At 50.6% G+C, this 22308-nt stretch overlaps 8 protein-coding genes across 8 annotated transcripts; 2 read left to right on the forward strand and 6 right to left on the reverse strand.

Annotated features, from left to right (window-relative positions):
* Positions 1-629: 629 nt before the first annotated feature.
* CPAR01_03441 (uncharacterized protein) lies at positions 630-4769 on the forward strand (the record flags this gene model as incomplete). Its single annotated transcript, XM_060487728.1, has 8 exons — positions 630-1577; positions 1635-1865; positions 1922-2035; positions 2781-2905; positions 2957-3054; positions 3100-4122; positions 4183-4496; positions 4554-4769. Coding segments are annotated over 8 exons (3069 nt in total), but the record flags the coding sequence as incomplete, so codon positions are not given.
* A 431-nt stretch (positions 4770-5200) lies between these two features.
* Positions 5201-5819, reverse strand: CPAR01_03442 (uncharacterized protein; the record flags this gene model as incomplete). The annotated part of the gene is made up of 3 exons (XM_060487729.1): positions 5201-5437; positions 5516-5646; positions 5729-5819. 3 exons carry the CDS (start codon positions 5817-5819, stop codon positions 5201-5203), a joined length of 459 nt encoding a protein of 152 aa, XP_060355057.1.
* A 762-nt stretch (positions 5820-6581) lies between these two features.
* Positions 6582-8638, forward strand: CPAR01_03443 (FAD binding domain-containing protein; the record flags this gene model as incomplete). Its single annotated transcript, XM_060487730.1, has 5 exons — positions 6582-7097; positions 7154-8041; positions 8101-8266; positions 8364-8480; positions 8544-8638. The coding sequence occupies 5 exons, from the start codon at positions 6582-6584 to the stop codon at positions 8636-8638; spliced, it is 1782 nt and encodes a 593-aa protein (XP_060355058.1).
* A 280-nt stretch (positions 8639-8918) lies between these two features.
* CPAR01_03444 (sodium symporter family protein) lies at positions 8919-11540 on the reverse strand (the record flags this gene model as incomplete). The annotated part of the gene is made up of 12 exons (XM_060487731.1): positions 8919-9146; positions 9200-9934; positions 9986-10184; positions 10237-10354; positions 10405-10638; positions 10698-10787; positions 10840-10920; positions 10976-11082; positions 11133-11206; positions 11258-11360; positions 11418-11453; positions 11506-11540. 12 exons carry the CDS (start codon positions 11538-11540, stop codon positions 8919-8921), a joined length of 2040 nt encoding a protein of 679 aa, XP_060355059.1.
* A 1006-nt stretch (positions 11541-12546) lies between these two features.
* CPAR01_03445 (uncharacterized protein) lies at positions 12547-14091 on the reverse strand (the record flags this gene model as incomplete). The annotated part of the gene is made up of 1 exon (XM_060487732.1): positions 12547-14091. One exon carries the CDS (start codon positions 14089-14091, stop codon positions 12547-12549), a length of 1545 nt encoding a protein of 514 aa, XP_060355060.1.
* Positions 14092-14900: 809 nt separating this feature from the next.
* On the reverse strand, positions 14901-16263 carry CPAR01_03446 (uncharacterized protein; the record flags this gene model as incomplete). Its single annotated transcript, XM_060487733.1, has 5 exons — positions 14901-15259; positions 15329-15396; positions 15460-15842; positions 15915-16019; positions 16075-16263. The coding sequence occupies 5 exons, from the start codon at positions 16261-16263 to the stop codon at positions 14901-14903; spliced, it is 1104 nt and encodes a 367-aa protein (XP_060355061.1).
* Positions 16264-18284: 2021 nt separating this feature from the next.
* CPAR01_03447 (uncharacterized protein) lies at positions 18285-19568 on the reverse strand (the record flags this gene model as incomplete). The annotated part of the gene is made up of 1 exon (XM_060487734.1): positions 18285-19568. The coding sequence occupies one exon, from the start codon at positions 19566-19568 to the stop codon at positions 18285-18287; it is 1284 nt and encodes a 427-aa protein (XP_060355062.1).
* Positions 19569-20372: 804 nt separating this feature from the next.
* CPAR01_03448 (NCS1 nucleoside transporter) lies at positions 20373-22097 on the reverse strand (the record flags this gene model as incomplete). The annotated part of the gene is made up of 4 exons (XM_060487735.1): positions 20373-21063; positions 21113-21517; positions 21613-21780; positions 21847-22097. The coding sequence occupies 4 exons, from the start codon at positions 22095-22097 to the stop codon at positions 20373-20375; spliced, it is 1515 nt and encodes a 504-aa protein (XP_060355063.1).
* Between the last annotated feature and the right edge of the window lie 211 nt (positions 22098-22308).

Genomic DNA, 22308 nt, shown 5'->3' on the forward strand with positions numbered 1-22308 from the left:
TTTCTCGTTTCTCAGTCGCACTCGCACGCGATGATCGCACCCGGAAAGAAGTCTACTAGTGTGCCTAAGGATTCGGTTCGTCTGGTGTCAAAGCTGTCTACGATCCAGCCGTATGGCCGACATAAATGAAATGAGCAAAGGCTGTGCTACGAGTAACTGGCAAGTGAGTAAGCAACCACCACCGCACAGCGCAGGGTGGCTTTGGAAGTCTGGAGCAACGTTCAGACAGGTTCAGACAGGAGGTTTGACATGGACAAGAAACGCAAATGTGGCTCAGAATGTCACTGACAAGTCTGTCCGCAGGAATCCGCAGGAGGCACGGGCAACCGAAGAGACGCTCCAACTACCGATGCCTCCGACCGAGGCATAATTCAAGATTGTTCAGGGTGGCAGAGGTAACAGTGGCTTGGTGTGAATTGGCCGACAAGGTAGTTCGCACTCGTTTAAACTCGTCACAAAGACCGGTCTCCCACGTAGCATCATGGTGCTTCTTCAGGTTAGACCCTTGCATTATTGCGTGGGGGATGCCCCTCACTTTGACGTGCAGGGAAAGGAAGCTTGGATCTCCAAACCTCATGCTCGTGCAGATTGGGGTATCAAGTCGCTTGGTCTGATCTCGTGGAAGTGGCTCCGGACCTCGGCTCCTCACTTTGGAGGGATTGTTCCAAAGCTGTTGGCGTCGATCTCGGCTCACGTTGAAACGTGACAGTTTCGCCCAGAACATTAAAATACCAACCCCAAACAGTATTCAAGCTTCATTTAATGATCAAAAGTCCTATCTATCTCAATTGTCTCGTGAGATTGATGACGCTAGTGACAACTGCACCATGTTGACCTCACGAGAAGGATTCACGGTCGACGTGATTGCCAGATGGCTCCGAAAATCTGTCCTCAATCCATACCTCTCGATACCGCTTGCAACTGGACTGGCGGTGGTATCAGCAAAAAAGAACGGAGCGGTCGGACTCTCAGACATCAGATTTGACACCGCTCAGCGCGTTGCGGTCCTCGCGGCTCTAGCAAGCTTCGTCTTGTCAACCACCGAGTATCTCAACAAATGGTCAGCAAACAACTGGACGACAGACCACACATGGGATTTTGACAAAGAAATAATTGTTGTCACCGGTGGCAGCAGCGGCATCGGCCACAGTATCATCAAACATATCTTGGCCAGAAACCCCCAGGCGACTATCGTTGTTGTCGACCTGGCTCCGCTATCATGGGAGCCTCAGAAAGGTTCCAACATCCACTTCTTCAAGTGTGATCTGACCGACACAAAAGCGCTCAAGACTCTTTGCACGTTGATCCGAACTCAAGTCGGCGATCCTACCGTTGTCATCAACAATGCGGGAATCGCACGGGGTTACAGCGTCATGGAAGGCTCGTACGCAGACGTTGAGTTGACCATCAAGACAAATTTGCTCGCCCCCTTCCTGCTTACGAAGGAATTTTTGCCGCACATGGTTCGCATCAATCATGGCCATATCGTCAACGTCGGGTCGATGAGTTCGGTGGTTCCCCCAGTGAGAATTGCTGACTACTCTGCCACGAAGGCTGGGCTCACCGCAATGCATGAGGTAAATGCTACTTTTTTTGACTTGTCGAGCGCTGGGACGACCGCTAACACTTCCCAGTCACTTCAACTTGAGCTGAAATACATTCACAAAGCGCCAAAAGTTCGTCAAACGCTTGGAATCTTTGGCTTCATCCGAACGCCGCTGGTTCCCTTTGACCCCGGTCAGCCTCACTTCATGATGCCGCTCCTTCATGTGGACTCGGTAGGAGAGGCCATCGTAAATTCCCTTTACAGTGGCTTCGGACGGACGATCTACCTGCCCGGTATAATGTCATCTGTGACAGCCCTGGTAAGTTCTGTGCGTTCCTCGACTTTTTGGACTTCACTGACGTGACTGATTTGCAGCGAGCTGGTCCTGAGTGGTTGTGGCGTCTTGCGAGGGAGACTACTGCGAGCGCGAAAGATATCGCGTATACGCCAAGGCAAAAGATTGATGACACAACTGGTCAATTTGAGATGGTAGAACCTGCGGAGAAGTGAATTTGTTGGACTTTGTCTTCGGTATTCTAGATGTAGAGAGACCGGAACTAATGCACATCTTCAACGTAACCAAATATGACCCTTACGGAAAATCACCAATTCGCCACAACTTGCCGCTTCCTCCCCGTCGAATCGTGTCAAGATTTTGACTTGTCAGACCTACAGAGTATGCATGCCCAAAGAGCTGAGACCTGCCGCTCGCTAGATATGTTGATGGGTCTCCAAGGGCCCCCAATCGGATGAATTCAACCGGATCGAGATGGACCGGGGCGTCAACATCTCCGTTACCCCGGCGCTCCGGCCGCGAACCGTTGTATTCTCACATAGCTCGTGTGCTCCCGATCTGCCAAGAACCATGGTGGCCCAATAGTCCTGAGCGGGATCGTCACCCTTCCGCGACCAGCTCCATTTTCCCCTCATCCCCGGGCCGTAGCTCTCCACTTTAGGGCGATCCCCCATCAAACGAGGTCCCTTAGGTCATGGTGTTTCTCAGAAGCTCCCACAGAGTTTCACAACGACGTCGTAGTAGCATGCATATGCTTGCCACCCTCGGACGAGATGGCCACGCCCAACGTGGGACGAGCCGAGGCATGGATGAACTACCCACCATTGACCAAGGTCGACGACGACATGCTCCCCCGCACTATCCTAACCTTCGCGAGTGTTTTATCGCTTCCTGAAACTGAGTTTTTGACCTCATCCTTTCTGGGAACAGAGTGAACAGGTGTACCTGAAGTCAGAGACGGTAACTCGTGGCTACCGTTTTCGAAAACAGTGTCAATACATAGGCCGATTTGACATGCGGAAAATGTCGAAAACTTCGGATACGCCTACCTATAGTCAGTTCGCGTGCGTGGGGACTGGGTTCTCGGCGATCGGGCTGGGAGCTACGTTGAAAAGATGGTACGGCATAGGCGACATCAAATTCTTTGAGCGGCACAGTGATCTTGGAGGAACATGGTTTATCAACAAATACCCAGGTAACGTCCCCTTTACGAGTATGGGCTTCGCCAAACACGCCAGTAATTGACATCGACCCAAAGGATGTGCATGCGACGTGCCCAGCGCATTGTACAGCTTCTCGTTCGAGTCCAACCCAGACTGGAGTCGAGTACTGCCTCCGCAACAGGAGCTATGGCAGTACCTCCACGATGTGGCCCAGAAATACTCGCTCATAGAGAAGATGAGGTTCGGCGTTAATGTCGAGCAATGCGTCTGGTCGGAAGAACGCAAACGCTGGAGGATGAACATCCGTCGCTACGAAACCAACCAAGTCTTCGCGCATGAGTGTCAGTTCCTCTTCGCTGCCACGGGACAACTCATGCAGCCGCGGGAGATCGATGTTCCCGGTTCAACAAGCTTCAAGGGTCGCATCTTTCATTCGTCCCGGTGGGATCAAACCGTGGATATCCAGGACAAGAAAGTTGTTGTCATTGGGAACGGGTGTACTGCATCGCAAATCGTACCGGCCATTGTAGGCAAGACGAAGCACCTCACGCAAGCTATCCGCACAAAGCACTGGGTCTTACCCCCCGTCGATAACGAGAATACAGAGTTCATGAAGAATGTCTTGAGGCATGTGCCAGGAACACAGACGCTGCAGAGATTTCTGGTCTTCGCTGCGGCAGAAAACACATTGCGAGGGTTTTACATGACGAATGATGGGAATAAGTATCGCAAGCGTGCTAGAGCCAACGCTGAGAAGTACATGAAGACAACGGCGCCGGCGAAGTATCATGACAAGCTCATACCTGACTTCGAACTCGGCTGCAAGAGACGCATCTTCGACTCAGGTTACTTGAAGAGCTTGCACTCGGAAAATCTCACTCTACTAGACGACCCGATCCAAGAAATTGTACCAGAGGGTATTCGAACTCGGGAAGGCGTCACAGAGGCGGATGTCATCGTTTTGGCCAATGGTTTCGTAACAAACAATGCGGTTGGGGGGCTGGATGTCATTGGTCGAAACGGAGAGCAGATAGACCAGCATTGGGAGTCGTTTGGTGGCCCAGAGGCCTACAATTGCACGATTGCAAGCGGTTTCCCAAACTTCTTTGTACTTCTTGGTAGGCTCTCTACTACATGCTATACAGGGGTAGGGTGGTTGCTAATTCAGTTCACTTTAGGACCGAACTCACTCACAGGCCACACGTCCACCATCATCGCAGCGGAAAACTCCATTAATTTTGCACTTCGCATCATCAAACCGGTGCTTGATGGCAAGGGAATGACCGTCGAAGTTACTAGAGAGGCAGAGCAGCAATATGTCAGCCAGATGCAGGCCGACATGCAAAAGACCGTATGGTCTACGGGATGCACTAGCTGGTATCTGAAGGACACAACGGACGGCAAGCAGTGGAACGGCTCGACCTATCCTTACTCTCAAGCGTACTTCTGGTATCGCTGCTTGTTCCCCGACTTTGGTGACTTGGAAATACGTGTAAGCATGCGAGTGAGACGAGGTTACTTGAAACGGCAAAGTGCTGACATATCAAAGGGACCGACCCATGCCGGGCGTAGGAGACGGACATGGCCAAAGAAGTTGGCAGTTGCCGCTGTTGTGGGATACGCTCTGTCACTGCTATTTGGCCTAACTCGGAACCCATTGGCTCGAAACCGCTATTGGCAGCAGTTCAGTGTAGGCATGCAATTGTTAAGAGCTTTGTTGATGATGAGATTGGCGAATTTGAGAAGGAGGGTGGGCATGGCATGAGGTTGGAGACTTTGGAAAGGAGAATTCATCGAAGAGAAAATGCAGGAGCGAGGGATTATTAAAATGAGTTGCGAGCTGATGACAAGAATGCAGCTGCCCTCAATGGATAGGCAGTGCGAGTCCCATATAAGTTATTATTCATTACTAGTAAAACTCGAAGTGAAGTATGGCTTGTGTCCACTTTGTTACAAAATACTTATTCATAGAGGCAAGTTTCAATGAGTCTCTCTCACTTTGTCTCACTCCAAATCCTTTCGGTTGAATATTTAGAATGCAATGTGAAGGTCACTGTGATATTCAAGCATGAAATATGAGGGGCGGAAGAAGTTGTGAACAACAAGTGGTATCTTTTACTTTTTTGACTATCTCCCTTGATGATGCAAGCGCAAGAGTCAGCGATTTGACAATCCAGTCTCATTGCTTTTAAACATTTACAACTTGGCAGCAGCCTTGGCCAGGTCGGCAAGGGCCTCACGGCGCTTGAACTTGGCGTCCTGGATGACACCAGCATCGGCGTCGCTGGAGAAGTTGCCGGTCCACTCAACGAAGGTGCTGTTCTCGTTCTCACCGGAGGTGACGGGGTAGCAGCGGATGGTGCTGACGACAGAGGTGTAAGACAGCTCAGGCTGGGAGGTGATGACGCTGTAGGTGATGTAGTGGTTGATGGTCTGAATGTTGAAATTAGTTTCCGTGTAGTCTTCTGTTTGCAATCATGAGGAAGTAACCCCGCGATCAAAGAAACTTACGCTGTGCTCCTCCTGCTTGACCTCGAGGACGGTGCCGTCCTGGAAAGTCCATCTGACGATGTCGGTCTCCTCCTGAGCCTTGACGAACTCACTGCCCTTCAGAGCAGACCAGAAGTTCTGGAAGTTCTGGACTATTTGTTGAGACCTCGATATCAGCGTTTGCCCATACTCATCCTTGACCCACTGCCTGGGCCAGATTTTTACTGCACTTACGCTTGATGAAGTGCCAGACATGGCTGAGAGGAGCCTTGATGACGGCGCTCTCGACGACAGAGGTGGAAGTGGGAATGACGGAGGAAGACATGATGATTTGTTGAATGATTGATTCAGTTGCTTTGGAGGATGGCAGACTTGCAATGATGACGCGCAGGGGAGTGAAAAGGTAGGAGAAATTCTTTCATGTACTTGATGACGTAAAATTGTGGAAATGGAAATATGATCCGCCGAGGCAGAATTTGACTGGTTAAGTTCCATTTAGCTGCCCTTATCTAGCTACATTTTTTGCCCATCTTGTTCATTTTGCGTTTGCAGCCAAGGGCCCAGGGCGTCATGCTGTGTTGAGGCGCGCAACTGAGGGGTAAATTGGGGTGCATAAGCGCTTAGGCAAAGCAGGTTTCGTCATACACCAGCATTGGAATACCATACTTTTCTTGATACGATCGCAACAAGGCGGCATGCTCGATCCTTTCAAATGAATATCTTGTGGCCGAAGCTCCTGCATTTTGTGAAAAACCTGCCGTGGCCCCGTCGGTATCTCGAGGACCCACGCGGACCCGGATCCACAGGCTCAATAGTTTGGTGGGTGTCGTGTCCGGTGCCGACCTCATATCCCGGGTGGAATTCGGAAGACTGGTCGGATGCACAGGAAACGTCTTTGTATGCAGGGATGTCCCCCATGACAATCCCCCGCACAAGTTGACTTCCGGGGAAATAATTATTAACCCCGCTCGGTAGCTGATTTCGGAGCTTCGGCTGGCTAGTGATGTATAAGACGAGCAATCAGAAGTGTCATATGCGATCGAAAACAAGCTACACTGGATCTCACTATCGTCATTTTGTTTCCAACATGCCTGAAGAGTACGACGTTCTTATCTGCGGCAGCGGCTCAGCTGGTCTCTGCGCAGCAGTCTGGCTAGCCCGATGCGGCATCAACTTCAAGATCCTTGAGCGGCGCGAAGGTCCCCTCAAGCAAGGTCAGGCAGACGGTGTTCAAGTTCGCACAGTCGAAATCCTTGAACACCTAGGCCTCTCCGAGGACGTCTTGAAGGAAGCTTACCACGTTCTCGAACTTGCGTTCTGGTCGCCCGACGGCAAGGGCGGGATTCGCAGGTCACATCTCGAGCCAGACACCGAGCCTGGTCTTAGCCATCTACCCCATGTGATTCTGAATCAGGCACGCATCAATGAGATTTTGATCGAGGATATTGTGAAGTCTTCTGGTCAATCACACATCCAGTATGGAAGTGATATACGTGAAGTTGTTGTCGATAGTGAAGCTGCGGGAAATCCAGATGCCCGTTGCGTGACTGTGAAGACAATTGAGAATGGCGTTGAGCGCACGTATCATGCCAAGTATGCTTTGGTGAGTCCCGCTAAGGTTGCGTGTGAGCTGAAGACGGCACTAATCACCAAACCTAGGGATGCGACGGAGCCCATAGTGCGGTCAGAAAGTCCCTTGGCTTCAAGATGGTGGGCGACAGCAGTGACGTGGTCTGGGCTGTCATGGACATCTACCCCAGGACCGACTTTCCCGATATCCGGAAGAAAAGCGTCATTCAGTCTGACTCGGGCAATTTGGTCATCATTCCACGAGAGGGTGACGAGATGGTCAGGTTCTACATGGAAATGCCAGTCTCAACTCCAGGGGAAGTCACACCTGAGAGAGTCAAAGAGCGCATCGATGGCATTTTCAAGCCTTACCAAGTCGAAATAGCCGAGACATCCTGGTTCTCTGCATACTCCATCGGGCAACGGCTTGCGGACCATTTCACAAAAGATCATCGAGTTTTCCTTACTGGCGACGCCTGCCACACACATTCGCCTAAGGCTGGACAAGGAATGAATGTCAGTCTTCAAGATGGGTACAACATTGGATGGAAACTCGCCGCAGTCCTCCGAAAGCACGTCCATCCCTCAATATTGGAGACGTACGTCTCTGAACGCCACCAGACCGCCAAGGGCCTCATCGACTTTGACAGGCAATTTGCAAAGATGTTTTCTTCGGCGTACCGGAAAGAAAATGGGTACACTACTGAAGACTTCCAAGATTACTTTATCAAATCGGGCAGATACACTGCTGGTCTAGCCACGCAATATCAGCCGTCAATGCTCGTGAGGCCTGGTCACAAGGATAGCCTGGCGTCTGGTGTCAGCGTGGGAATGAGGTTCCAAAGCGCGCAAGTCGTTCGCTTCTCTGATGCCAAAGCAATGCAACTTTCGCATGCTCTACGCGCGGACTCGAGATGGTCTTTGGTCGTCTTCCCTGGCGATGTTTTGCAGGCTCAAGCAGCGAAATGCTTATTTCAGGTGAGCAACACAAAAGCACCTTATCACCGGGCTCATAGCACTGCTAAACATGTGTACAGGTCGCAAAATCGCTTGAAGTATCGATGAAACAGCTTCCGACACTTCAAAATGATATCCACAGCTTCTTGAATCTGGTTTTAGTGCTCAATTCTGACCGACGAAAATTGGAAGATCGTCAGATACCACGGCTGTTTACTCCTAACGCAGGAAGGTGGGGGGTCAAGTGTGAGTACCTTGATATTGCATAAGTTACCAATTCTAGAAATCCTCCTCCTCCAACGATTCGATCTTACACGTACTTCTGGCTAATGAGATTATGAAGGCCTGCAAAATGTTTTTGTTGATGATGTCAGTTACCATGCAGGCCACGGAGAAGCATATGTAAAATATGGCATTGACCCGGAGGTTGGCGCGATGGTGCTCGTCCGGCCAGATCAGTGTAAGTTCCCTCAAAGAGACCTTCAAATTATCCAATGTTCGTAGATTGACGTTGTGAATCCAGATGTTGCTGGCACATTCGACTTTGCAACCGTCGAGGCTATCTTTGAATTTTTCAAAGGCTTCACGACGCACACAACGAATGGATTCCACCAATAATCATCGCCTAGTTGAGTCGCTACCTGTAAACTCGCATCAAGGCTCATTCAATAGTTAAGCCTGCTGAGACAATTTGTCGTTCTGTTAATACTGGCATCCGATAGTATGCGGAAATGAATAGACCAAGAGCATTTTCTCAGCATCGGAGCATGTGGCTCCGAACGAGAACTTTTAGAACAGGATACTAGGTAGTGCGCAGATCATGTCTGGACAGCATTTATATGTGACATACTTGAAGTACTACATGAACCTTAGTTACGAAGATCGACTAAAGAACACTTTATGCCTTGGACGTTGCCTTCTCCGTGAGCTCCGGTGGGATACTTGAGCCAGGCGACATGCCCTCACTGACGGGCTTTCCCTTGCCTCTCAGGCCGAAGAGGTCCTTGATCATCATGCGAGTAGTTCGCACAATCGTGTTCCGAGATTCGAAGATCGGCAAGAAGACAACCATGACAACAGAGGCGAATAGCCAAGTGATTCCTACAACGACCCAGCCGGTGAAGAACTGCGACACGGTATTAGTACAGCAGTCTATTTGGATATTGAACAAGCACTCACAGATTTTCCAAATACATAGCCAGTGCCATATAACGGCATCGGCCATAGAATGAGCAGAACGAGTGTCACACCAACAGTCAGCCAGCGAGCAGTCTTGGCTGCTTTTTCGAGCTTGACCTGCTCGTCAGGATCACTCTGCAGTGCCCTCGCCCTCTCTTCGGGAGAGTTTTCAACATCCATATGAGCAGCGTCAACGAGCTCATGATCGTCCGCTTGTCGGATGTTGAGCATACTCTGCCAGTCGTACTGCTGGGGCTTGAAAGGTGGGATAAAAGTCAAAAGTGGGATGATGACGATTGGTGAAAGGAGCGATGTCAAGTTTCCGGCTAACATCGGCTCGTTTGCACCGGTGTTCGTAACACTCAATTCGCCGTACTTAATCTTCGTTGTGACGAGCCATGCCGTCATCGAAAGGGCGAATCCGATGATTGGACTGAAGGTGGCGGCGGCCCAAGACTGTCCATCCCAGAGAAGAGTGAGAGCAGCTGGCAAGACGGCGGAAGAAATGATGACACCCATCATGAGGTACAAGTAGCCCATGGAGATACCTACGTAGTTGAGGCCAGTTGCGAACCCAGCCATGACAAGAGCAAAGACGCCCATGCCGATGTAGTTGATCCGCATAAGCTGCTTGCCGGTAGCGTTGGTGTTGAAGTAGGTCTTGTAGATATCGTAGGTGCAGATGGACGACACAGAGATGAGCTCAGACGAGTAAGTGCTCATGATAGCCATGAACTACTAGAAGTTAGCAACCTAGATGGCCTCGAGCTTGTAAGAACTACTCACGGCTAGTATGAGAGTTGCAACCGCTCCACCCTTTCCAAGCAGGGCTACGGCGGCGGTGGGTAGCACCAATCCAGCATCAACGTCCGCAGCGGCTAGACGGTTCGGATATGTCGGCCATATTTCGTACTTTTCTAGGGCGAGACCGGCGAGACCCATAGTTGTCGCTGTGAGCCAAGGAACGGCAAACCAACTGATTCCGCTAGAGTGGTGTCAGAACACAAGACTCTCATAACTTTTCGCAAGGGCCTTACCCCATAACATAACCCGGAAGGGCATCAATCGGACTCGCTGCAATTGCCTTGTTGTAGTAACCGTTATCCAAAAACACTGTACCGAAGTTGCCACAGAGATTGATGATGAAGAACTCAACTATGTGACTGTGAGTGGAGTCGTATCAAAACTTGAACTTAAGAACTTACTTCCTCCTTGGGAGCGCATTGTCAAGTAGCTCCCTCCAGAGTTTCCTGTCAAGGGGCGCTCAGCTGCAAGTTCAGTTAGGATTTCCCACACTCGCCCGGGGGAGCCTAGGAGATGATTTGTTGAGTAGACTGTGAAAGCAAAGATGAAGATAATGATGAGGATGACTAGGCCGTTGATGTAGTCCGTGATAAAGGTTGCTTTGATTCCGCCGAAAAGGGTGTAAACAACCACGCCTGTCCAACAGTCAGAACGGCGACTCAAAGCTTTGGATTTTCTGGCATTAGGTGCTTACCGATCGGAAACAAGAATACGGAAGCTGCTACGGGGGCGCCAGTCAAGTTCTGGATAACCGCAGATCCACCAGTGAGGAGCATCGCCGTCACTGAACGAGAACTTAGTATAATGATGACCGGAGCGATGAGGTCGAGACCTACCTAGGACATTGCAGAAGCAACAGAAAACGATATACACGCCGTGTGTAACCGGGCCATATCGAGCTTTCACGACTTCTAGGACTGGGAGAGCCAGGTTAGTCAAGACTCACGGGGCCATTGCCTATCAAAGCCTCACATGTGTGCGCATTGGGAGCACGTCTCTTCAGCTCAATAGCGAGCGTGGCAAACAGGATGATTTGGACAGTGGCCCCAGAGGCATACCATACGGGCCCTGAAACACCGCTTGATGAAGTCAGCTTCACTAGTAGACAAAAGGTTATCATAGAGCTCACTATTTGTAAGCTACGGCTGTGCTTTGCAGCAGAGTCGCGGCCCATGTCCAAGTTGAAAGGACCGATGAGGCGACCTAGCAAGAATCAGCGCTGAGGGTTGTCGTATGAAACTGATCGATAGTTACCAATCCCGATTTTAGTGACCGCCCAGCTGTCGTAAACATCTCGGATGTCTGAAGCTCATAGTTGTATCTTTTGAGTGCCCAAGTGATAATGATCATGAACACGCTGTGAGTTGGATCAGCACTTGGGCCTGACGCCGAGGACTGGGAAAATGTAACATACGCAAAAAGAACACCAAGTCCAATCATGAGTCCATAGCTAGATATTGTTAGCGTTCAGAACTCCGTAACTATGTCGGAAGGAAACCGACCCCCATCCTTGGTTTAGAACTGGTGTCGAGTCCATGGTTTCTATCGAGAAGAAGATGCCTATTGGCTGCTGAATTGTGTTTGGTATAACTTTAGCATCAGACCCGTTCCCAGCAGTTCAGGGCGATGCCTGGATCAGCGGGGGAGTCGATAGAAATATGTCAGAGCAAAAGCGCTCCGTCTGCTTTGTTAGCCGTTTGTCAATGGCCGCCGGGCTTTTATCACTTTTATCAATAACCCGTGCTTTTGACGTATGCTAGATGCTAATCAATTCTACTACTCCCCGAGGCCAGTCACTGCAAACCCCCGAGAAGCTGATAAAGGCTCTCAGCCAAGAACGTCTGTTCCGGTACATCGGAGCGGAATGGTTAATCGAGCGATAAGGCCATTGGAATGGGATAAACTAGGCATACGAAGTCCCAAAGTACAAGTTTTCTCCGTCGTCGCGCATGTCTGAGTAATGCGCCGCCGGATCTTGTCGTGGAGGAGCGGGATCCGCATAGTGAGGACCAATTTTCTTTGTATTTTCTGTCGTAATTCAATGTGGCCGGCGGGCATGTTTGCTCTCAAGGTTTCTAACGTGTCCCGCTGTTATCACCCGCTCGGTCCCGGGGTTCACAAGTACTATGGGACGCGGAAGGCTTGTTAGTCGCTTAAGTGATAAAATGCTCCTGCCCAGGAGCGCCGAGATGCCGAGAAGACGATGTTGGGGGTTTCAGTGGTTCGGATGGGGCGAGCCAAGGTCTTAGTACTTCTTGGAAGTCGAGTTGTTATCACCCTCCAATCAAGAGAACCTGAAACTGGAGATAAGGTTGCGAATAGTCATCGGAAATATTGGTTTCTGGCAAAGCACAATGATCTATCCGGGCAGTATTGTTTGGCTATTATTCGGGCAGTAATCTACTTAGGCAGCTGGGCGCCCACGAGCCACCGAGCAATTGCCCACAGTCGCAACTGCAACTGCCCGCGGTGGCCAAACAGTATCGGCTAAGCTAACTATTTGCACCGAAATATCTCGCTCCCAGATCTCTGCGAGCCTGACGTCACACCTTTCTTTCGCCTTGGCAGAAACCCTCAAAGAACAGGTCTTCCTGATTTGCGTCTGGATCCCAATCGTCTTCAAACTCATCACCGTATCTCTCGCGACCAATGTTGTGGAACAGCTGTTTTAACGTCTCATCCGCCTCCCAATTGCCGGTTCTCCACTCAAAGAGCCGAACGTCCTCATCATCTGACCCCACAGAGCCTGAGTCCTCGTCAACATCTGGTGCCGTGTACCCAATTCCCCAACCGAGTGATTTCTGGCTATTCATCATGTCGAATCCTTTGTTATATGAGAACTTGGATGAGACGTGATCTCCCAGGTACCACCAGATTGGTGACCATATCATTGCTTCCTTCAAGCGAGGCATCTTGGCCGCTGACTTGGCGAACGCAGCGAGCAGCGGGTACAGTGTGTCTGGATTGGGATTAAGGCGCCATCCTGATGGTCTGCAAGGAGCGTGGCCGAGTATGATGGTATCGCTGTCAGCGGAATTGCCTTGGGTGGCATATTCCACACCTTCAACAGGGTATCCCTGCACATCCTTGCCTTCTCCACGGGGTCCTATGAAATACCAGGATCCGGATGGGGTTGCTGGGTGGAATTTGACCTCTAGAGACTCCAGATTGGGCCAGACTGAATCATTTTCATCCTCGGGCCAGAAAAAGGAATGGTCAATAATGGCACTAAGTCGAAGTTGGGTGAGGTTTTGGCAAAGAAGTCTAAGACTTGAGCTAAAGGAGTCCGACGACCCTGAGAGGATAAGTTTCGGCATCGCAGCATCGTGATCGAGAAGTTGATGCGCCTTCCGGCTCTGGAATTTCAACTCGGCTTTCCTTGTCTGAAGAGACATGTTTCTAGCGGCCCTCGCAAAATCCTCTCGCCCATGGAAGCGGACCAGATCGATTTCAGCATCACAGTTGTGTTCGTCGAAGAGCTCGGCATCTATGCTCGTAATGCCTGGGAGTTTGAGTGAGAGATCCAGCGCGGCTCTGAGATCGAATCTGCTGAAATAATTCGACTGCCGTTGAGTCGGATTAGGTCCCAGGTAAAGAGAGCCGATAGATGTGAGCGTCGGTAGCCTGTTTGGGTCAAGAAGCCGTATGAACCATGCTTCTGGTATCCTAATCTCCGTCTCACGCGTCTCAGGACTAGTGATTGCAAGATCAATCGTGCCTTGCGGGCCATCATGCTCTTCGAGGTTCTGAAGGCAATCAAAGAGCTGATGGATCTGACTGGAAAGATACTCCGCGTTGCGCTTCGCTTCTGCGGCGTTGTCTGCTGTTGATCGTATCCTGTTTGGCAGCCGTTGGGGCAGCAAAACCAGCTTATACTCCAGCTTCCGCAACCAGCAGAAGCGCGCACCGCGAAATTTTTCCTCAAATTCACAGAGATCACGCACTCGCAGAGTGCAGTCTGTGAAGCCGTCAGAATACTTCTCCGCCGCGGTGCGAAGCTTAGGCGATAGAAGTAGTAGGTTCTTGAGATCGGGTCGGTGCAAGTTCGATGCGATCTGGTCGACGACTTCCTGGGGGAGGATCTCCATAGCCATACTCCAATTTCGATGCTCAACTGTCTTCGTGAGATTCTGAGAACTTGTCTTGGAAGGTGCAGTAAAAGTTGGGAGGATCACGAAGATGATAGAAATGAAGCCATTGACGTCGTACAGCCAATGGCAGAAGGCTTATCCGCATCCGGTGATGCTTTGCTCGCGGGGGTGGCATTGCCGGACAGAGGCAAACACATACGAGCTTACTCAGCCGTGGCTTGCCCAGGTCGTTCGGAAATCCGTCACATTGATGCATTAGGTAAGGTGATGTACTGGAGGAACGCAAACTGCCAGCGCTAGAGTTTAGGGGTTATCGCCAAGGACTCTTCTATCCAGAACTCTGTTCTCTCACTGATCTCGAGGTGTAAACGAATATTCGGTCACCCTCAGTAGTCAGACAATAAACGGTAGTCTGAACATATCGTGCAGTCGCGTATTCAGAGATTGCCCGTCGGCATCCTGCCAAGAGCCAAGGCGCCGGCGGGCTCTCCAACCCTACAATTCCACTCCGCTGGCGACGATCTCAAGGGGGTAATCATAATTACCAATGATGAAGCTTCCCTTCAGATCCCATATCACTCGATCTTCTATGTCCATGGCAGTCCATCTTCAAATCTTGGTTCTATGGAAACTTCAGAAGCAATACATTTGCCGAACCAGGAGGGTGTAACGTCACTCCCTTGTCCGGCGGCGATATGAAGGCCCCACTTCGACCGGCACTCAGGCCGGCCCCCGGGACAAGGTATTTCTATTCCCCCGCGCCTTCAATGTAGCCCAAAATGCGCATCTATGTTGACTCTTTAATATCAGCGTCCACGAGATTGACCATCTAGTTCGTATTGGACCGTAACTTCTTGAGTTCTCATGATGATGTGCTTCTGGCTATCGGAATCATCATCCAGCTGAACCCAGGTGTCGTGAGGGCCACTTTGGCAGTTCGAAACTGTCAAGCCTCGCCCGCTGAGGTTATTCATTCTGACACCGTTGCTTCCAGCCTGCATTCCAGATATAGCATTCAGACCATTCGACCCTGTGTTGTTGTAAGACCCCTTGCTGGACTTATCTAGCCAGAACTTGAGCAGTCGCCTCAAAGACGGCAGCGAGCCGGCAATGATACCGATGCCACATTCGAGAATCGACCACAAAACAATATTTGCAATGTTATCTGGAGAACATCTGATCAGCCACGGCGATGAAAAGAAAGAGACAAGCTACAAAATGAGCGAACACTTACGCAAGTAATTCTCGACTTGGTTATAGTATTGCAAGTACGGCAGTCGGACTATCGTAGCGGCGCTTGCACTGGAGTAACATAATAGTTAGCAATCGTAGCAGATTCATTATTGAACTGCTCAAAAAACCCACATCGCACCTAGCGCAAGCACAGCGCAAACAGAAACTTTTACTCTCGACTTCATCTGTAAGCCCCACACAACAACTGTCGGGACGATTGCGCAGGTCCAGTCGGTTACAATTGCTAGGACCGAGATCATGTAGCTAATCGTGGTAATGATATTCTGAGGTGCGCACTGTCCGTCCACTGACTTATCCCAAGTGTACTCCATTGGGCGGCATACTGCAACCACGGCAATGAAGCCGACGGTGGTGCTGAGTCCTGATGCAATCATGACGGCCCAAAGGATGGTTCGGTATCTTCTTCGATTCGTGATGCGGAATACAGTTAAGCAGATACTGGCTTTGATGAATGGAAGGCTCCATGCGTAAGTAATCTGGAAAAAGACAAGCCACTGTTCGACATTGGGGTTAGTCTGCTAACTCGAATACGGGGTTGTAGAAAAGGGAATGAAGACTTAAGGTACTTTGATACCGGCTACCATATTCCATTCTTGCAGATGAGCATCTGTTGTTCCCATTCCTGCATATACCGCAATGGAGGTGAAGACGCAGCATGCCAGGTAAATCGCCTATTGTCAAATAGTCAGTGGCAGAAAGTAAAGCAAGATCGTACAAAATACTCACCACGCCAATGCCCATGAGGTAGTCATCTTTACCTGTTGCCCGCGTCTTGTGTCGTGCCCACAGTCGTAGGATGAATACAACAAAAGATATGGATCCCAGGCAAATTGTAATTCCCAGGGTCGCCATCCCTAGGAGATCTGGTTTAGTGATCCAATTCACCTCCATCTCGTCGAAAGGCTTCGCCGCCATTTTGAGAGCTGAACTCGAAAGATTGGTGACCCTTGAGTTTCAATAAGGCTGTTTCAAGGTTCTTCAGCAGAGCATAGCCCTTCTGCTTGACGTCGTGCAGCGATCCAAGATATTGACCAAAAAAGTGCTGTCTGTGGCCGGATGTTTGATGATATGATCTTGAAGAATGTTTGACTGAAGAACAGATTCTTCAGATCCCCTGCCATCTACCGAGCGATCAAAACTCACAAAGATCAACCACTTCTACAAACATTGAATATCCTGCAATAGAGAGACACAGGAGATTCGTGTTGGGACATCGATTGAACCATGTTCATCGATAGACAATCGTCATGGTCCACTAAAATTTCAACTTTCGGGCGTTCATTTTACCCCCTGAATTGCAAGCCCCTGATCGTCGAGACTTATAATTCCGATATGATTTCGTTGCCACACAAATCGTTTTGCGGTGGTCTTGGGAACTCAGGGGCGGGATTTGATGGAGCGGATCTATGGGTTGTTTGCGTACAAAAGTTCCTGCCATCCATGTTCAAAGTAAATCTCACGATGCCATCCTTTATGGATATGAGCGGCCCAGACACCCTGCACTAGCCTCCAACAATCACTGTGCAACTGCTTGTGCCTGCTAAGTGGGTGACAAATTAGATCACCAGTCAACAAATGATTATAACACTTACGACCTATTTATTCTACTATTAGTTAACTTCTATATATTTACTAGAGAATACTCTTCAAGAAGTAGAAAGTGAAAAATAGCAGGAAAAGAGCCAGGGTTCATAGAGCGGTAAACGATTATGTCACCCACTTGCCTGCTTCGAGGAGTGGAACTGCGACAGCAGAATGATTGTCCAGGGACTGCATGTTGGAAGACGATGCCTGCGAAGAGCTGTGGATCTGTTTGGTGGAGATGTGCTTCCTTGGCTGTTGGAACGACGCAGTATGGATGCCTGTCGCATGACCCGGCTTCTGTCTTTTAGAATCGACTCTCTCAGCCCGGCTAAGTGACTCAGCTAAAGGATGGACCACTATCATCGATCGATCGAAGCAAACACTGAGCTTCGATATTCGTAGCGTGGACCTTCCTGTAGGCGACACTCACACCATCATGTGACTGAGCACATGCCGTTATCATAAGCTCAAGCACACTCAATACGTCTGGTAGATATAGCTTGGTAGAAATTTCTAGGCATGAAATTGCTATTCATCAAACTCATGCTGAGTAGTTCAGTGGCCTCATGGACCTCGTGGCTCTTAGCCAGTTGAGGGCGAGAACAGTCAGGGTCCTGATTGCTAAACATTGTCCCCCAACGCTCGCCTGCACCGCTCGTATTTCAATGTTAGCGAGATTCACAATACGGAGATTATGGATCTGAGATCTGCTCGGCATCCCTCTTTGAAGAAACTCTGCCGATGCAGTATCGTTCCAACCGGAGTTGGATTCCCAGTACCAACAGTTACAATCTGGCAAACAAGAACCCTGCCGGCTGCAATGTTCTCTACTAGGGCCCCAGGACTAGGTTGCATCATCGATGGAAAGGCCTTGAAACTCGGCTAATACGTGTCAAATGGACGATTTTCTGTTGGAAGCTCGTGAGGCAGCAAGAGACATACAAGAGTAAACCAACGGAGATAGTGGAGACCGTGCCGTCCAGGGGGCTTTCGGGATGAGCAGAAAAGTTCCACAGTGCACAAGGACTACACAACGGCGGCTTCTCTCTGATGAAGACGTGGGGCTACGGCAGGGTTCATGTTTGCTCTTCGAGACTCCAACAACGGGTTCAAGAATAGGATAACCAGGGTAAATGTTGAGGCTGGGTGAAATACCGCCTCCATAGATGCTGGTCAAATGGCCAGGCAGGTGGGCGAATTCGATCACACAGATGAGAGACTGGACGGAGTGATCGTTTAGCGACACGAAGGGATAGGTCATTAGTTGACATGGGCACTTGGATGATCTTCATCAGATTCTACAGACAAGCTAAGATACAGGTGTTTAGGTCGCTATCAAGGCGCGCAAGTGCTCACTCGTGAGCGGCGCGTAATGTTCCAACGCAATCATCCTTCCTTGTCACAAAGATACCCTCCCGGACTTCGCCCTCAATCCCACCAAGAGCACCCGTAGTGTAGAACCCAAGTAGACGCTTGTGGCGGTCAGACAACTTAGCCTCGACATCCTTGCGCAGTGACAGGAAGTTGTTTTCCTGCTGGCGAATGAAGGATCGCATGAAGAAGATCAGAATGACCGGACGCTCGCCAGACTCCTCACGGTTGGGGCCAGTAGCATGCCACAGCCGACTGTCAAACACCAAGGCAGTGCCAGAAGGCCCTTCGGCGGCGACAGTGCCATCGACAGTGAACAGGTCATCAGGGGCAATTTGACCAAGGTGAGACGCAGGGAACACGCGGGTGCCGCCGTTCTTCTCCGTGATGTCCTCGAGATACCACATGATGTTGAGGCCGAAAGCGAGCTCACGCACAGGCGGTTGAATGGCAACTTGATCTGTGTGAAGTTGCATGGGAACGTTTCCGGGGCGGGCAATGTTGGCGCTGTAACTATGGATAAGAGCATGCTCGCCGAGGAACCAGGGAACAATCTCATCGATGAGAGGGTGGTTCAGAAGATCGAGGAACTCCTCTCCCTTGTTGATCAGAGTCCAGATGCGCTGGTTGGGGGCGTTTGGGCCACCGTCCGCGGCGGAAACGCCAGCCTTGCGCTCGCCAGCAGCTTGTTCCTGGGTTCCCTTCCTCAAGATAGAAACTTGCTCAGGAGTCAGGGCGTTCTTGACGAGACCGTAGCCAAACTCTTTGATATCCCGCTTGACTTGGTCGATATCCTCTGTTGGCCGAGGAAGACGGGCAAAGGCGCCAGGAACGACCTTCTTGGGCGGTACGGGAGGGTCGGGAGTGAGGAGGTCGGCGAACTTGATGGCCACGGGGACATTGCCCTGCGGCATTGAAGCCTCGTGGAAGAAGGCGTCCTTGAAGAGGCCATATCGAGGCTCGAGCTTGCCTTCGTAGAACTGAGAGATGTACTCGGGCTTGATTGTGACTTTTGTATCTGGCTTATCGGAGCAAGAGTCGAGGAATCTCGCCTCAGATGAACGAGCATCCACAAAGATTGGGGCTCGATCTCCGAATGTCAAGGAGACGAGTGCGTTCAGTTGGGCGAGCAGCGGAAGCTTTTCCTTGATGATCTCATGAGCACGGCTGACGTCGGCCTCAACCTTTTCGCTGAGCTTGCTGTAAGACTGGTTGCTGAAGTCCAACCCAGGGGTGAAGGTCTTTCCAGGTGCGATACCAGCCATCGTGAAGAGGTGTGAAGGGAGAAGGGAGATTGAAGATTGCTTCAAAGGATGTAGCCAAGTAAATCTAGAAGAGAACTGGGAGCGTTGCGGTTTGAAGAGATACGAAAGCAGTACTTCCCCTTCATTATGTACGCCAGCTTATGGCGAGCTGCCGGCACCTAGGACTGTCAACAAGATGATCAAAGGGGTTTCCCAAGTCGGCGCCTGTGCCGCCAGGTGGATAATTCTTATTGAACAGCATCTTCAGGGAAGAGCTGCAACGAAACCCTGCAGTGAGACGATCCGTAAGCTCCAGTACCTGGTGGAGTCGTTCGAGTGAGGGGTCCTTGACTATTCCCTGTCTCTTGTTGGTTGTCGCAAACTGAACCTGACCCTAGTCTGAAGGGTTCTGCATGCAACATCAAGGCTGTGGAACCATCGAAAGGGACATCCTCATGGATATTATATCTTTGGTCAAAGGAGGTGTTTGCTGCCATTTAGCCGCTTGAGCGGTTGATGAGATCCGAGGTACCGCGGGAGATTATGGAAGCATTTTTCTGGATGGGGATGGATGGCGATGCTTGATTGGCAAGTTATGCTAATGCAAGATTGCGGTATTGGCTTGTTTCTCAATGTACAAATTTGTACCGTTTATGACAGAATGAGGAGGCGCTGGAGAAGAGCATTGAAAGTGGTGCAACATACACGGAGTACCCAAATGGATGCCGTGGCCTGAACGTGATTGGCATTGGTCAAAGATCCCCTCCACCTCCTCGAGCTATTGGAAACCATTTCTATACTGTCTTTCATAACCATCACAACCCATTACCGTCCCGAGTAGTGCTTCTCGGCGTAACGCAGAGGCACATACAAGACAGCGCTCAAGAAGAACGCAACCTCGAAGCCAATGTCTCCTGTCGAGACCGCGATGGGGCCCGTAAACCAGACCTGGGCAATACAAGGGACGACGAGACCAAAGCTCAACACAGCTGCGCCGATAGCAGCAATACCCAGGGGCAGCTTGGAGGGCACGTCCCACACCGCAACCTCATAGAGCTTGGAGTCACCGCGCCTGAAGACAAAGTGCTCGGTGACCACGATTCCGACGAAGGACGCAGACCAGTAGCCGATGAGGGCAATGAAGTTCTCGAGACTCAAAAAGAAGTCGTGTGCTGCCTTGACCGCGATCGGAATGATAATGGCGGTCACGATAACGGAGAAAATGTACCGCGGCAGGCGGAACGACGGGATGAGGGTCTGGAAGTTCAGCGTAATTGCGTACATGGTGCCGGAAATGTTTGCCAACAGCGTGAATGCAAGGACGACAAGAATGAATTTGCCGAATCCGCCGGCTAGGGAGAGCATGGCTCCGAGAACGCCGCCGACCAAGGTGCTATCGAAGCCGATTTGCCACTCGGGGATGTTGCTCATAGCACCACCGATAGCCGCGCCGAGAGTCATAAGCAAGATCGTGGGCACAACCAACCCCAAGTAGCTGTAGGCAAAGATGCGGTGTCTGATGGAAAGTCAGTCTTGAGATCATCTGTGTAAGCATATTTACTTACGAGACCGTCCGGCCAGTAGGGTCAAAGTATGTTGTCAGATCAGATGCGATGCAGGCCCATGGGATCATGTACGAAGCGATGACACCACCGAAGCTAAGGACTCCCGCAGCCGTTGCCGGCTCAAAGGGAGCTTGCTTTTGCAGCTGCTGTCCGCCACATCCAACCGCGATGATAATGGCTACGAGAGCTGGCATCCATGCGTACCCTTCATAGAAGTGCAGCACGTTGAAGCCACAGAAAGAGATCAGCAGAGCCGCGATGCCGATCAAGACGATGCCAACGGAAGTCGAAAGGTCGCCTTCGGACACTGCTGAAAGGCACTGTCCACCAACGACACAAATGATGACGCAGAAGCCGGTGAGAGTAGCAAGGTTGAGCACGACAGGGATGTATACGAAGTAGTATCTAGGAAGGCGTCAGTTGAGACGCTTGAGTTGGCCACGGGCAACCCAAGATCATGAGGTAGGTCCGCCCTTTCGACCGGGGGAATATCAACTTACCCAAAACTAAACCGAGCTTGAATCATCTGTCGCATGCCAGTCTTCGGGCCCAACGTCGACAAGAATGCTGGTGCCAGCGTTGACAGCAAATTGAAGAAGAGAATGACGAGCGCCGAATCTCGGAGGCCAAGGCCGAAAGAGACCGGACCCAGCATGCCGAACGTGATACTGAGTGGCAAACGTCAGCCTGTGTGCACGAGGACCATATGAAATTTGAAGAGCCAGAAAACTTACGCCAAAATGTTCGTGTTGATAGAGCACCAGATCGTGAAAGCATTGAAGTACTTGGTGTTCGTCCGGACTTCTCTTGGGATAGGCTCGATGCCGCCTTCTTCGACCCGCCCAGCCATCAACACTCTCCGCACCAGACCTTTGCTGCTCCGGCCTGTAGCCGAAGCTACTTGTGCATCGGCACCAAGGTTCTCTGTCGTTGCGTGCTTTTCATCGACGCGCCGGTCACGCTGGCTCTCCAAGTTGTCTGCCATTTTGGTGTCTTTGCCGGAGGTTGCAAAGCTACAATTCAATGTCGGACTGAGGCAAACAGAGGGTGCACCAAACAGTCATGTAAATGTTTCGACTGAGGATGACTCGATACCGATAAGTAAAGTAAGATAATGAAAATTTGTTGCGGAAGTCCGTGCGTTGCGTACAAATTACGCCCAAATTCGCCTTAGTTGGCGAATTATTGACTAATGA

The sequence above is a fragment of the Colletotrichum paranaense genome (genome assembly GCF_030867605.1).
Source record: "Colletotrichum paranaense strain IMI 384185 chromosome Unknown Scaffold_2.1, whole genome shotgun sequence".
NCBI classification, from domain to species: Eukaryota; Fungi; Ascomycota; class Sordariomycetes; order Glomerellales; family Glomerellaceae; genus Colletotrichum; species Colletotrichum paranaense.